This window comes from Ahaetulla prasina, chromosome 5 (genome assembly GCF_028640845.1).
Source record: "Ahaetulla prasina isolate Xishuangbanna chromosome 5, ASM2864084v1, whole genome shotgun sequence".
NCBI classification, from domain to species: domain Eukaryota; kingdom Metazoa; phylum Chordata; class Lepidosauria; order Squamata; family Colubridae; genus Ahaetulla; species Ahaetulla prasina.
The window spans coordinates 83,869,836-83,884,347 of NC_080543.1; the positions used below are offsets into that span (position 1 = coordinate 83,869,836).

The 14,512-nt window shown below is 48.4% G+C and overlaps 1 protein-coding gene across 1 annotated transcript in view; it reads right to left on the bottom strand.

The window, feature by feature from the left end:
* REPS2 (RALBP1 associated Eps domain containing 2) overlaps positions 1–14,512 on the bottom strand; it is a 201,226-nt gene that overhangs the window by 126,672 nt on the left and 60,042 nt on the right. The window contains exon 4 of the mRNA XM_058186758.1: positions 10,193–10,316. Within this exon, the coding sequence (XP_058042741.1) occupies positions 10,193–10,316 (124 nt within the window). The remainder of the gene's footprint in view (positions 1–10,192; positions 10,317–14,512) is intronic.

The following is a 14,512-nucleotide window of genomic DNA, read 5'->3' on the forward strand; positions in this document are numbered from 1 at the left end:
GCCATGGCTCAGGCGATTGTCACCCACCAGGGACCTTTCAAGTGCAATCGCCTGCAGTTCGGGGTCTGTATTGCCCCTGGGCTTTTCCAGAGCCTGATGGAGCGATTGCTGCATGGCATTCCGGGGGTTATTCCCTACTTCGACGACGTTCTGGTCTCGGCTTTTGACTGGTCAGAACTCGTCGAACGGCTGCGGGCTCTCCTTAGCCGTTTCTGGGCTGCAGGGCTGAAGCTCAAGAAAGAAAAATGTTACATAGGGGTTCCCTGGTTAGAATTTTTAGGGTTCCTGGTGGATTCTCAAGGAATCCACCCGGCACCTTCTAAGGTGGAAGCAATTAAAAATGCCCTGGCGCCCAAGAATAAGGCGGAGCTGCAGGCGTTCCTGGGGCTCCTTAATTTTTATGCCATGTTTTTGCCCCATAAGGCTTCCTTAGCTGAATTCCTCCATCATCTTTTAGATTCTAATACTCCCTGGCATTGGAGCCGAGCTGCAGCTGCCTCATTCCAGGCCGTCAAAGACGCCCTTACCTCAGCAGCCGTTCTCATGCACTATGACTCCAGCCTGCTGCTGTCCCTAACATGTGATGCGTCCCCTTATGGTGTGGGCGCTGTTCTGGGCCATCTGCTTCCTGATGGCTCAGAGGCTCCCATTGCCTTCTATTCCCGTACCTTGTCAGCTACTAAAGGAACTATAGCCAACTAGATCGGGAAGCTCTAGCCACGGTATCGGGAATCAAGAGATTCCATGACTACCTATATGGTCGTTTTTCCCCCCTTGTGACGGATCATAAGCCGCTATTGGGTTTGCTAGTGAGGGACCGTCAGACCCCCCAGATACTGTCCCCTCGCATGTCTAGGTGGGTGGAGTTTCTCGCTTATTCCTATCAGCTGTTATACAAACCGGGAAAATTTATTGAGCACGCGGACGCTCTTAGCCACTGCCCCCTTCTGCAGTCTGATCCCGATCAGGCCCCTGGATCCTCCGTCCTCTTGGTCGAGGAACTCGACATCCCTATCTCCACTGCGGACATAGGCGATCTCTCTGCTAGGGATCCTGTTCTGTCCAAAGTCCTAGATTGGGTGCGAAGGGGGTGGCCACGGGGGCCAGCTACCCCCGACGTTTTGCCATATGCTCGCAGGCAGCACGAGCTCTCTGTCATTAAGGGCTGTCTTTTGTGGGGGAATCGGGTGGTAGTTTCCCCCGATTTGAGACAGCGCATTCTAGCTTGCCTACACTATGCTCACCCTGGCATCGTGCGGATGAAAGCCCTCGGCCGCAGCTACGTTTGGTGGCCGGGTATGGACCAGGAGATCGAGGCCTGGGTGGCTACATGCCCCCAGTGCCAAGTCTCCAGGCCAGCACCACCCTCTGCCCCTATCCGGGAGTGGGAGCTTCCCAGGGCTCCTTGGGCGTGAGTCCATGTGGACTTCGTAGGGTCCTTTCAAGGGCAAACCTTCCTAGTTCTAGTGGACGCTTACTTGAAGTGGGTGGAGATCGCTATCACACCCTCCCCCACCTCGGACGCGGTCATATGAGTTTTGGACAGCCTATTTGCCACTCATGGGCTGCCAGATGTTATTGTCACCGATAATGGGGCCCAATTCACATCGGCACCCTTTCAGCGGTTTCTGGCACGGCTTGGCATTCGCCATGCTTCTTCGGCTCCTTTCCATCCGGCCGGAAACGGCCGGGCAGAAAGAGCTGTCAGGTCAGCTAAAGAGGCTTTAAGCCGCCTGGGCCCCTCAAATTGGCACCGCAAGATTTGCCAATATTTATTGGCTCAGCATACCACCCCTTGCCCAGCTACCAACGTGAGCCCGGCCGAAATGTTGATGGGCCAGCGCCTCCGGACCAGGTTAGATCGTCTGCACCCTAGTTTCACTTATGACATGGCCAGAGACATGGGCCCCTGTCATAGGGCATTCCAGGTGGGAGACCCGGTCTATGCCGAGAACTTTGGAACAGACATTCGGTGGCTTCCGGGCCATATTATTCAACTAAATGGGCCCTATTCTTATAGGGTCCAGCTTGAAGACGGACGCCAGTGGCACCGCCACATTAATCAGCTGCGCCGAAGACTAACAGGGATGGTCGATCCACACCCTGAACAGAACTCACCCGCTACGACAACTGACATGCCTTCCTGGGGCTCGTGGGCCCAGCCGGAACTCAATACAACAACTAACACACCCCCTGGGGGCTCGCCTGCCCACCAGGAATACACACGGCTGTCCGCTCCCAAAGCGATCTCATCGGCTGCCTTACCTGATGGTTCCTGTGCTCCAGTTCCGGTCAGTCCTCCTTCCAGCCAGCGTGCGACGTCCCTGGCTACTCGCTGGGAGCAAAATCCGGCTCCTCCTACTCCTATGGCAATTCACACAGGACTAAGGAGATCGGGGTGGAGCCGGTGCCGCCCAGCGTATCTCGCAGACTACGCATGTGCCATCTGGGGAGTGAAGGGTATTAGGTCCTCGCTGCTACGACCCGATCTGCGCATGCCTGTCGCTAGCCGCCGCTGATTGGTTAAGCCGTGGCTAGCAGAATAAGTGGGAGCCAGCAGCCACCTGATTGGTTACTCCAGCTTGACAGCTAGCTATTTAAGCAGCTGTCAAGCGAGAGTTCGTCTGAAGAAAATCAGCAGAGTTAGGCTCGTTAGTTTTCACTGTTGCTGTTAAGTTCTCTCACGAATGAAAGTAATCTGTTATGACCAAGCCTCGGACCTGCCTTGTTTGTTCACAGTATTGAACAGTATTAATGAAATAAAAGCTGTCCTCCATGAAGGAGGAACTTCTCCTCCCATTTTTATTCTATTAAATAGCTCCTTAAGTGGGTCAATCATCTCATTTTGTAAATTTTTATAATAAGTAGTTGTTAAACCATCTGTACCTGGTGCTTTGTTCGCTTTAAGCTGCTTAATTGCAAACACTATTTCCTCTGAAGTAATTGGTTGATTCAACTCTTCCCTCTGGTCTACCGTAATTTCAAAAATACCTTGGTCTTGCAAATACCTATCTATATCTTTATCATTAATCACATCTCTAGCATATAACTTAGAATAAAATTCTAAAAAGGCTTTTTAAATCAAAGTTTGCTGATATACTTCCTTACCTCTGTATTCTATTTTATCAACTATACGTTGTCTCTGTTTCTTCCTAAACAAATATGCTAACCACCTTCCAGGCTTATTAGCGTTATTTAACAAATTATGCTTTGCGTATAATAAATTAGTTGCCACCTGATCTGCCATCATCATATTAAATTGACCACTTAATAAATTTATTGACTCTTTTATTTTTCTGTCTCCTGGATTACGTATCAATAACTGCTCCTTCCTTTTAATTTCCTCTTCCAAGTCCTTTTCTTTTTCTGCAATCTATTTCTGTATTTATTATTCATATCCAATAAAATTCCCCTCATGTAGGCCTTACTTGTGTACCAAACTATATCTATAGGTGTCCCCTTATCCATATTCAAAGAAAAAAATTCCTTCATTTGTTTTTTACATTCATTTACATTTTGCTCATATTTAAACAAATTCTCATTCATCCTCCACGACCTCCTGGCCTCCTTTTCTCGCTCAAGTTCGATCCAAACTGGACTGTGATCAGACAAAGTTCTGGAACAAAGTTTAGTCTTGTTCACTCTAAAAAACAAATCATTAGTAATTAAAATAAAATCCTAGAAAATGATTGGTGTCTATCGGGAAAAAAGGTAAAATCTCTCTTCCTCATTACGTTCTCGCCATGCATCTCTCAATTCTAAACCTTCCATCATATCAAAGAAGGCCTTTGGCAATTTGACACGACTTGAAATATCTCTAAAACTTCTTTTGTCTTTCTGAATATCCATCACTCCATTCCAATCACCCATTAATATATTAGTTTTATAATCCCAAAATGCAATTCTTTTGTGTAAAAACTTATAAAACTTCTCTTGTTGTTGATTTGGCGCATAAACTCCTATTAAAAGTATCTTTTTTCTCCCCTCCAATAAAAGTTCAATGGCAACATATCTTCCTTGATTATCCGCCTCTATTAATGTTGCAGATAAATTACTCTTTATATAAACAACTAGTCCATTCTTCTTTTCTGTAGCAGATGCAACAAAATGTGTTCCCAATCTTGAATTTATCAAATATTTCTGGTATAATGTTCTAATATGAGTTTCTTGTAAACATACAATATCATTTTTAAATTGCTTCAAATAATGAAATATCTTTCTTTTCTTTTGTGGTGAGTTTAATCCATTAACATTCCATGATAAAAGTCTAATTGCCATTATCAGCAATCAGAAACTTTTAAAGCACCAGCTGCAAATCGTATTTTCCTTTGGGCCTTGCTCCTCCCAGTGTTTCCATCTTAGTAGTAGCAGATTGAGCCTGTTGAGCCTTTTCTTCTTGTTCCTTGCGTTTGACAGCCGCTCTTGTCATCCTTTGCTCTCTTGGAATCTCTGATCCTGTCTTAGACACATCCAACACTTGTAAAAGGTCTTCTTCCATTACTATTGGCTGTACACCGCCCTGAGTCCCTTGGGAGAAGGGCGGTATAAAAATTTAATAAAACTAAACTAAAACTAAACTATCACTTCTTTTTCTTTAATTTCACCTTCCTTTCTCCTACCATCTGGAGATGGTGGACTTCCAGCTTTAAGCACATAAGCATGAAACTCTCGTGCTTTGCCGACTGTATTAAGACAATGTGCCTTCCCTTCATAGTAAACTATTATACCAGTTGGGATGTCCCATCTGTACTCAACCTGACGTTTTTTAACTTCATTAACCAAAAAAGCAAATTCCTTCCTACCTCTCAACATTTTTGGAGGAATTTCCTTTAGTATTAAAATATCTTGACCAGCCGCTTGAATCTTGTCTCCTTTAAAAGAAGCTTGTAAAATCTCATTTCTTACTGTTCTACTAGTAAAATAAATAACAATGTCTCTCGGAAGATTTCTTTGTCTTGCTATCCAGGAATTCACATGATAAATTTTGTCAATATGAAAAGCCACATCTACTGGACGAACTGCCAAAATCTCCGCAAAGGCCTCTGAAAAAAATTTCTTCAAATTCTCTTGTGTATTCTCTTTTAGGCCCCATATTCTTAAAGCAAATTCCATAGCTCTATATTGTACCAAAACAATTTCATCATCTGCTTTATCCATTTTACTTTGAGCTTCCTCCATCTTATTTTCCAATTTTAAATTAAATCTTTTTTTTTTATTGAAAAAGTTTTAAAAAAACAAAAACATTTCCCCCCTTTTCCCCCCTCCCTCCCAGAAAACCTCCTTCCCCTCCTTCCCCGGCTTCCCGGGTCAATCCTGAGTATTGTTATACATAAACCAAACATAGAATAAAATTTTCCCTTCCAATCCAATTAACCTCATCCAAAGCTTTTCATCTCCCAACCCCCTCCCCATTACATAAAATAACTTCCTAATTATTCAAAGGCAATCTGATATTTCTTAATCTGATATCTGTTTTGTAGGTAATCAATCCATTTTTTCCATTCAATTAAATATCTTTCCTGCGTATTGTCTTTTAAAAAAGCTGAGATTTTAGCCATCTCAGCCAAATTAATGATTTTCAGTATCCATTCTTCTAAATTAAATTTCTTTATTTCTTCTACTTCCTCCTCCAATAAAATCACATTTGATGCCAAACCCTGTACAACTGACACCAAACCTTCCTTAACTTCTTTATTTCCAATTTGAATTTCTAACATCTGTTTTTTCATCTCTGACATTTTTTCTGTAATTAATTTAAACTTATCTTCTATCTGAGAAGTTTGCAAATTCATAGCATCATTAAGGGATTCTCTCATAAAGTCTTTCAAATTATCCTGTAATGCTTCCAAATTTAATGATTTTGTATCTGCTGTATGTGCTGGAGAAACTCCCGGTGTAGATATTCCTGGGATTTTTGTTACAGTTGTCTTTAATTGTTTTGCTGCCATCTCTTAAAAAGTTTCTCTTTAACTTAATATTACTTATAAATCTTCTAAGACTTTTAAAGAAACAGTCTCATTATCTCTTCCCTCTTCTCGTTACAATGTTTTAAAAAGTCTCCAGCAATTCTTCAGCAATACACAGCAGGCAGTGAGAGTTCTAACACTTTCGTTTTCAGGTCGTTATCTCATTAAAGATTTTCGCTTTGAAATCATCTCCAAAACTTAAAGAAAAATAGCAGGGAATTGATTTAGTTACTTGCTTTTGTAGTTAAGAGTTCCCCGTTTCTGTTCAGTCCGGTATTTTCATCTATAAACTAAAATCAGTCCCAGCGTTGGTCGCGGCAATTTATTTATTTATTTATTTATTTATTATTTAAATTTTTATACCGCCCTTCTCCCGAGGGACTCAGGGCGGTTTACAGCCAGATAAAATGACAGTACTATTACAAAATAAATACTATTAAAATACCACTAAAAAACTTATTCAAATTGGCCGCAATTAAAATTTAGCAAATAATAAAACCCATTAAAAACCCATTCAAAACCCATTAAAACCCTTAAAACCCACAATTTAAAAACTAATCCAGTCCTGCAGATGAACAAATAAGTTTTAAGCTCATGACGGAAGGTTCGGAGGTCCGGAAGTTGACGAAGTCCTGGGGAGTTCGTTCCAGAGGCGGGAGCCCCACAGAAAGGCCCTTCCCTGGGTGTCGCCAGGCGACACTGTCTCGCTGGCGGCACCCTGAGGAGTCCCTCTCTGTGAGAGCGCACGGACGGTGAGAGGTATCCGGTAGCAGTAGGCGGTCCCGTAAGTAACCCGGCCCTATGCCATGGGCGCTTTGAAGATGTTCACCAGAACCTTGAAGCGCACCGAAGGCCACAGGCAGCCAGTGCAGTCTGCGCAGGATAGGTGTCACACGGAGCCACGAGGGCTCCCTCTATCACCCGCAGCTGCATTCTGGACTAACTGAAGCCTCGGATGCTCTTCAAGGGAGCCCCATGTAGAGAGCATTGCAGTAATCCAGGCGAGGCGTCACGAGGCGTGGTGACCGTGCACAGGGCATCCCGGTCTAGAAAGGCGCAACTGGCGCCAGGCGAACCTGGTAAAAGCTCTCCTGGAGACGGCCGTCAAGTGATCTTCAAAGACAGCCGTTCATCCAGGAGGGCGCCCAAGTTGCGCACCCGTTCCGCCGGGGCCAATGACTCGCCCCGACAGTCAGCTGAGGACTCAGCTGACTGTACCGAGATGCCGGCATCCACAGCCACTCTGTCTTGGAGGATTGAGCCTGAGCCTGTTTCTCCCCATCCAGACCCGTCGGCTTCCAAACACCGGGACAACACTTGATAACCGTTGGGGTGGCCCGGTGTGAAAGTACAGCTGGGTGTCATCAGCGTACAGCTGGTACCTCACACGAAGCCACTGATGATCTCACCCAGCGGCTTCATATAGATGTTGAACAGAAGGCGAGAGGATCGACCCTGCGGCACCCACAAGTGAGGTGTCTCGGGCCGACCTCTGCCCCCTGTCAACACCGTCTGCGACGATCGGAGAGATAGGAGGAGAACCACCGATAAACGGTGCCTCCCACTCCCAATCCCTCCAACCGGCGCAGCAGGATACCATGGTCGATGGTATCAAAAGCCGCTGAGAGGTCTAATAGGACCAGGGCAGAGGAGCATCCCCTATCCCTGGCCCTCCAGAGATCATCCACCAACGCGACCAAAGCCGTCTCAGTGCTGTAACCGGGCCGGAAGCCAGACTGGAACGGGTCTAGATAGACAGTTTCATCCAGGTGCAAGGGAAACTGATATGCCACCATACTCTCTACAACCTTCGCCACGAAGGGAAGGTTGGGGACCGGACGATAATTACCTAACACAGCGGGTCCAGGAAGGCTTCTTGAGGAGGTCTCACCACCGCCTTTTTCAAGGCGGTCGGAAAGACTCCCTCCACCAAGGAAGCGCTCATAATAGCCTGGAGCCAGCCTCGTGTCACCTCCTGAGTGGCCAGTACCAGCCAGGAGGGGCACGGGTCCAGTAAACATGTGGTGGCATTCAACCTCCCCAGCAGCCTGTCCATGTCCTCGGGAGCGACAGGGTCAAACTCATCCCATAAAATATCCCCAAGACCACCCTCAGCCGTCTCACCCGCGTCACTGCAATCTTGATCTAGACCCTCCCGAAGCTGAACGATTATCGTATAGATAACCGTTAAACTCCTCAGCACGTCCCTGCAACGGGTCATCCCGCTCCCCTGATGTAAAGGGAGCGAGTCACCAAACAGGGCGGCCGGGCGGTTATCTGCCGATGCAATGAGGAGGCGTAGCTACGCCTCGCTTCCCTCATTGCCACTAGGTAAGCCCTAGTATAGGACTTCACTAGTGTCCGATCAGCCTCGAGCGGCTAGACCTCCAGGAACTCTCTAGGCGTCTTCTCCGCGCTTCATCCCCTCAACTCCTCGGAGAACCAAGGACGGTTGGGACCTGCGCCGGGTCAGAGGCCGCAAAGGCACGACACGGTCTAAGGCCCCGCCGCCCGCTCCCAGGCCGCAACAAGTTCCTCAGCCGAGCCGTGAGCCAGACCGTCAGGAAATGGCCCAAGCTCCGTCTGGAACCCCTCCGGGTCCATCAGGCGCCTGGGACGGAACCAACGTATCGGCTCCGTCTCCCTGCGGTGGTGAATGGCGGTCAGAAAGTCCAGGCGAAGAAGAGTGATCTGACCATGACAAAGGTTCAATGACTATTTCCTTTAAGTCCAGATCTCTCAACCACTGACCAGAGACAAAAACCAAGTCCAGAGTGCCACCCCCGATGTGAGTAGGGCCATCCACTACTTGGGTCAGGTCCAAGGCCGTCATGGAGGCCATGAACTCCCGAGCTGCCGTTGATGGCGAGCGGAAGATGGCAAGTTAAAATCCCCATGACTAAGAGTCTGGGGTCTCAACTACCACTCCAGCCAGCACCTCCAAGAGCTCGGGCAGGGCAGCTGACACGCAGCAAGGAGCCAGGTGCGTGATCAGCAAACCCATCTGACACCTATGGCCCCATCTCACAAGGAGGATTCACACCCGGCAATCTGAGGTACAGTGGTCTCCTCGGCTCTAGACTCTCTCTAATCACAACCGCCACCCCCACCCTACCTGAGCCCTCGGCTGATGGAATGCAGGCCGGCGGGCACATCTCGACAAGGGCACTCCCCTTCCGTGCCCAGCCAGGTTTCCGTAACGCCTATAAGGTCCGCAGCGCCCCCCTGAATAAGATCGTAGATTAGGGGGGCCTTATTGACTACGGACCGTGCGTTGCATAACATCAGCCGAAGGCCCAGGCTCTGAGGGTCTTGACCATCCGGGGAACGGGAAAAGGACGAGGATCGGGCGCGCGATCGCCTGCAAACATCGGCCGCGCCCCCTAGGGCGATATGATCCCCTTCCGCCATATCTGCCCCTCCCACTTACCGTGCAAATCGAACCACCCTCACCAACAGGAACGTAATCTCCCCCATCCGCCAAAGCAGAAAAAAAAGCCTCGGATCTGGAGTGCTTTGGAGTTCTGAGGGGGCTTAACCCTTCGAGCCCACTGGTGTCTTCCAGGGGTTCTAGGGAAGCTCTACCTCTGCCCCCATCACTCACCTTCTCTTCTTCGCTGGGCAGCTGATTGTTGCTCTCCTAGTGGTTCAACACGATCCAGAGGTTGGCAATCAAAAAGATCGCCTCCATTGCCAGCGGAGCCAACCGGAAGTCCAGCACTCCAGATTTTTTTAATGTGGAACCTGACTCTCTCAGGAAGATTCCAAGCAATTGGGGCAGGTTACAAATAGTTTAAAATGTTACCTCTGGCATGTTAGGTCAAAATTTTGCATACAGGTGTTTCTTATAATTCAGTGGTTTTGTATAAAATGAGACTTAACAATTGGGGTGGAAGGGGAGGAGTTAGGCTGCATATGGTGGTCCTCCTTCTCCCATAAGCATTTCTAGCCATACAAGATGTGTCTGCAATAAATGTATATTTACTCCTCCTTGCTCAGTTGTGGCAGTTTTGCTAAGTCAGTGTGGTTGTAGGGTTCCATATTGCTCCTTATAACAAGTAATCTTTAGAGTGACTTGTTCAGCTGCTGGTAGAGGTGCTCACTTTCTCATGCCATGGGGCTCATCTATTCTGCATAGCTCCTCCTGATCTTGATTATTGATCACACCTTTTGGTAGAGCTGCTTATAGACACTTACAACAACAGCAAAGGTAATCATTAACTTACCTCCATGCTGTTGCTCAAGCCCACTTCTCAATATAGTATAACCATATCCCAAAGGAATTTTCTGGTAATTTGAGGGAGAAGCAGGATGGGAACCATTGGGAGACATGGGAGGAGACTGTCCTTCCTTCAAGAGAAACATTGTAATAACATATGGATTAGTGAATTTAAATCGGCTAACAGTCAGCAAAATTTCAGCTTGATCTGAAACAAATTTGTACAGTGATTTTCCTCTATGAGTATTCATATTACATATGAATATTTACTACCTGATTGTTGTGTCTTGCCCGCTCTCACCGCAACCGGGGTCTGCTTATCTGCTTCCGAACGCTGAAGAATGTCCTCCCGGCCCCAGCCCTGGCTCCATGCCCAGACAGGCTGAGGAGGGGGCATCTCCCGGCCCCAGCCCTGGCTCCATGCCTAAGCAGGCTGCAGAGGAGGGAGCACCCCCCGGCCCCAGCCCTGGCTCCATGCCCAGGCAAACGGAGCAGCTAGATCTCTCCCCCTCCTCCACAGCATGTGAGCCTGAGGAAAGTTTATTTCCAACAGCTGCTGATTGGTGTGACCCTCGCATCAGAAGACTGGATAGGCGGAGGCAACAGAAGGAAGGGAGGGGCAGGCCTTAAAGAGTGCTGAGTCATGGAGCCACACCCCATGGCCTATATAAAGGATCTGCTTTCTGGCAGTCAGGCAAAGTCGAACTTATCTTGCTGAAGTCACTTTCTGGTCTCCTGCCTGCTCTGAGGACTTTGCTAGGACTTTGGGCAGAGCTGCAGAGGCAAGCCTGATTCGGATTTCCCTGACCCGGCCGTCAGCGGAGGAGTGGGACACGACACTGATTCTTGGGAATTGAAGCAAAGTAGTTCATTTTAATGTTTTATTTATTCAATTTATACAGCTGCCCATCTCAAATAAATGACTCTGGGCAACTGTCAACAAATAAAAATAAGATACAAAACCAGTAGGGTTGGGGCAAGTGTAATCTCCAGGGGAATAATGTTCAATAATATTCAGTTGGTGCCACAAAGTAGAATGATATTGAATGGCAGAATACCATATTTTTTGGAGTATAAGATGCACTCCCCCCCCCGAAAAGTGGGCGAAAATTTGGGTGCGTCTTATACACCGAATGTAGCCCCGCCCATCCGCCAGCCCCCACCCTTTAGCCTCTTCCTCCCAGTGATTTACCTCCTTGCAGCAAATAGCAAGCAACCCATTTCAGCTTCAGCACAGCCTGATTAGCTCAAACAGCTGATTGTCGGTTGGCTCAGCCTCCCGGTGATCAGCTATTTCAGGTTGCAGGGATTGCCATTGCCAATTGCTGCACGGGCCTCTGCTGTTTGCTGCAAGAAGGCAAATTGCTGGGAGGCAGATTTTTTTTCTTGTGCTAATCAGGCTGTGCTGAAAATGAAACTAAATCAGGCTATATGCTGTTTGCTGCAAGGAGGCAAATTGCTGGGAGGCAGAGGCAGATTTTTTTTTTTGTTTTCCTCCTCAAAAATGGTGGGTGCATTTTATAGTCCGGAGCGTCTTATACTCCAAAAAATACCGTAGTTAAAATAGGAAGGAATTTAATACTGAACAATCTTTATTAGGTAACTAACACCTTGACACCTCACAAAAAGCAAACATAAAGTTGTTGAAACATTTATTTATTTATTTATTTAATCAAATTTTTATACCGCCCTTCTCCCGAAGGACTCAGGGCGGTTTACAGCCAGATAAAAACAGAACAACAAAATAAATACAGAATAAAATAATATTTAAAATACTTATTCAATTTGGCCCAGATTAAAATATCTTTAAAACACTAAAACCCACTAAAATTAAAACCAGATAAAATCTAAAATCCTATGCCAGTCCTGCGCGGATGAATAAATATGTCTTCAGCTCGCGGCGAAAGGTTCTAAGGTCCGGAAGTTGGCGAAGTCCTGGGGGAAGTTCATTCCAGAGGGTGGGATCCCCCTCAGAGAAGGCCCTTCCCCTGGGGGCCGCCAGCCGACATTGTTTGGCGGACGGCACCCTGAGGAGTCCCTCTCTGTGAGAGCGCACGGGTCGGTGAGAGGCAATCGGTAGCAGTAGGTGGTCCCGTAAGTAACCCGGTCCTAAGCCATGGAGCGCTTTAAAGGTAGTAACCAGCACTTTGAAGTGCACCTGGAAGACCACAGGTAGCCAGTGCAGCCTGCGCAGGAGTGGTGTCACATGGGAGCCACGAGTGGCTCCCTCTATCACCCGCACAGCTGCATTCTGAACCAACTGGAGCCTCTGGGTGCTCTTCAAGGGGAGCCCCATGTAGAGAGCATTGCAGTAATCCAACCGAGAGGTAATGTCGTGTCCCACTCCTCCGCTGATGGCTGGGTTGGGGAAGTCCGTATCAAGCGTGCCTCTGCAGCTCTGCCAAAGTCCTATCAGAGTTCTCAAGGCAGGCAGGAGACCAGGAAGTGACTTCAGCAATCCAAGTTAGACTTTGCCTGACTCAGAGAATGCCAGAAAGCAGATCCTTTATATAGGCCATGGGGTGTGGCTCCATGACTCAGCACTTATCCAGGCCTGCCCCTCCCTTCCTTTTGCTGACGTCGCCTCTCTACTCTCCGGAAGCGAGGATCTCTCCAGCCTCCAGCTGTTGGTAATCTGGCTTCACATTCTTCAGGCTCACATGCTGTGGGGGAGGGGTTTAGTTGGTCCGTTTGCCTGGGCATGGGGCCAGGACTGGGGGCTGAAGGCACGTCAGGCCCTTCGTCTTGCTCGGCCTGTCTGGGCATGGTGCCAGGGCTGGGGCCTGGACGTATGCCAGGACATTCTTCCGAACTATCAGCGTCCGGCAGGAGATAAGAGGGGCCCGCCTGCGGCAGGGGGAGCAGGCGAGACACAACAGGTAACAAGAGCATGAGTGACCATGCATAGGGCATCCCGGTCAAGGAAGGGGCGCAACTGGCGAATCAGGCGGACCTGATAAAAAGCTCTCCTGGAGACGGTCGTCAAGTGATCTTCAAAAGACAACCGCCCATCCAGGAGAACGCCCAGGTTGCGCACCCTTTCCATCGGGGCCAGTGACTCACACCCAACAGTCAGCCACAGCTGCAGCTGACTGTACCGGGGTGCTGGCATCCACAGCCACTCCGTCTTGGAGGGATTGAGCTTGAGCCTGTTTCTCCCCATCCAGACCCGTACAGCTTCCAGACACTGGGACAGTACCTCGATAGCTTCGTTGGGGTGGCCTGGGGTGGAAAAGTACAGCTGCATATCATCAGCGTACAGTTGGTATCTCACCCCAAAACCACTGATGATCTCACCCAACAGCTTCATATAGATGTTGAACAGGAGAGGCGAGAGAATCGACCCCTGCGGCACCCCACAAGTGAGGCGCCCCGGGGTCGATCTCTGCCCCCGTGCCAACACCGTCTGCGACCGGTCAGAGAGATAGGAGGAGAACCACCGATAAACAGTGCCTCCCACTTCCAAACTCCCCAGCCGGTGCAGCAGGATACCATGGTTGATGGTATCGAAAGCCGCTGAGAGGTCTAATAGGACCAGGGCAGAGGAATAACCCCTATCCCTGGCCCTCCAGAGATCATCCACCAGCGCGACCAAAGCCGTCTCCGTACTGTATCTGGGCCGAAAGCCGGACTGGAACGGGTCTAGATAGACAGTTTCATTCAGGTATCGGGATAATTGATGTGCCATCACACTCTCTACAACCTTCGCCACAAAGCGAAGGTTGGAGACCGGACGGTAATTTCCTAAAACAGCTGGGTCCAGGGAAGGCTTCTTGAGGAGGGGTCTCACCACCGCCTCTTTCAAGGCGGCAGGAAAAACCCTATCCAACAACAAAGCATTAGTGATCCCCCGGAGCCAGCCTCATGTCACCTCCTGCGTGGCCAGTACCAGCCAGGAGGGGCACGGGTCCAGTAAACATGTGGTGGCATTCAACCTCCCCAACAACCTGTCCATGTCCTCAGGAGCCACAGGGTCAAATTCATCCCCAACGGTCTCAACAAGACGAGTCTCCGACCTCTCACCTGGATCTACCCAATTTTGATCCAACCCATCCCGAAGCTGAACGATTTTATCGTATAGATAACCACTAAACTCCTCGGCACGTCCCTGTAATGGGTCATCCCGCACCCCCTGTTGAAGGAGAGAGCGGGTCACCCGAAACAGGGCGGCTGGGCGGTTATCTGCCGACACAATGAGGGAGGAGACGTAACAATGTCTCGCTTCCCTCAATGCCATTTAAATTTCAACTTAAAGTTTCAATGTTTACACTATGAATAATTGTTAGTAAGTCTTTATTAGCTTTATACAAAACCAGCAAAAGTACTA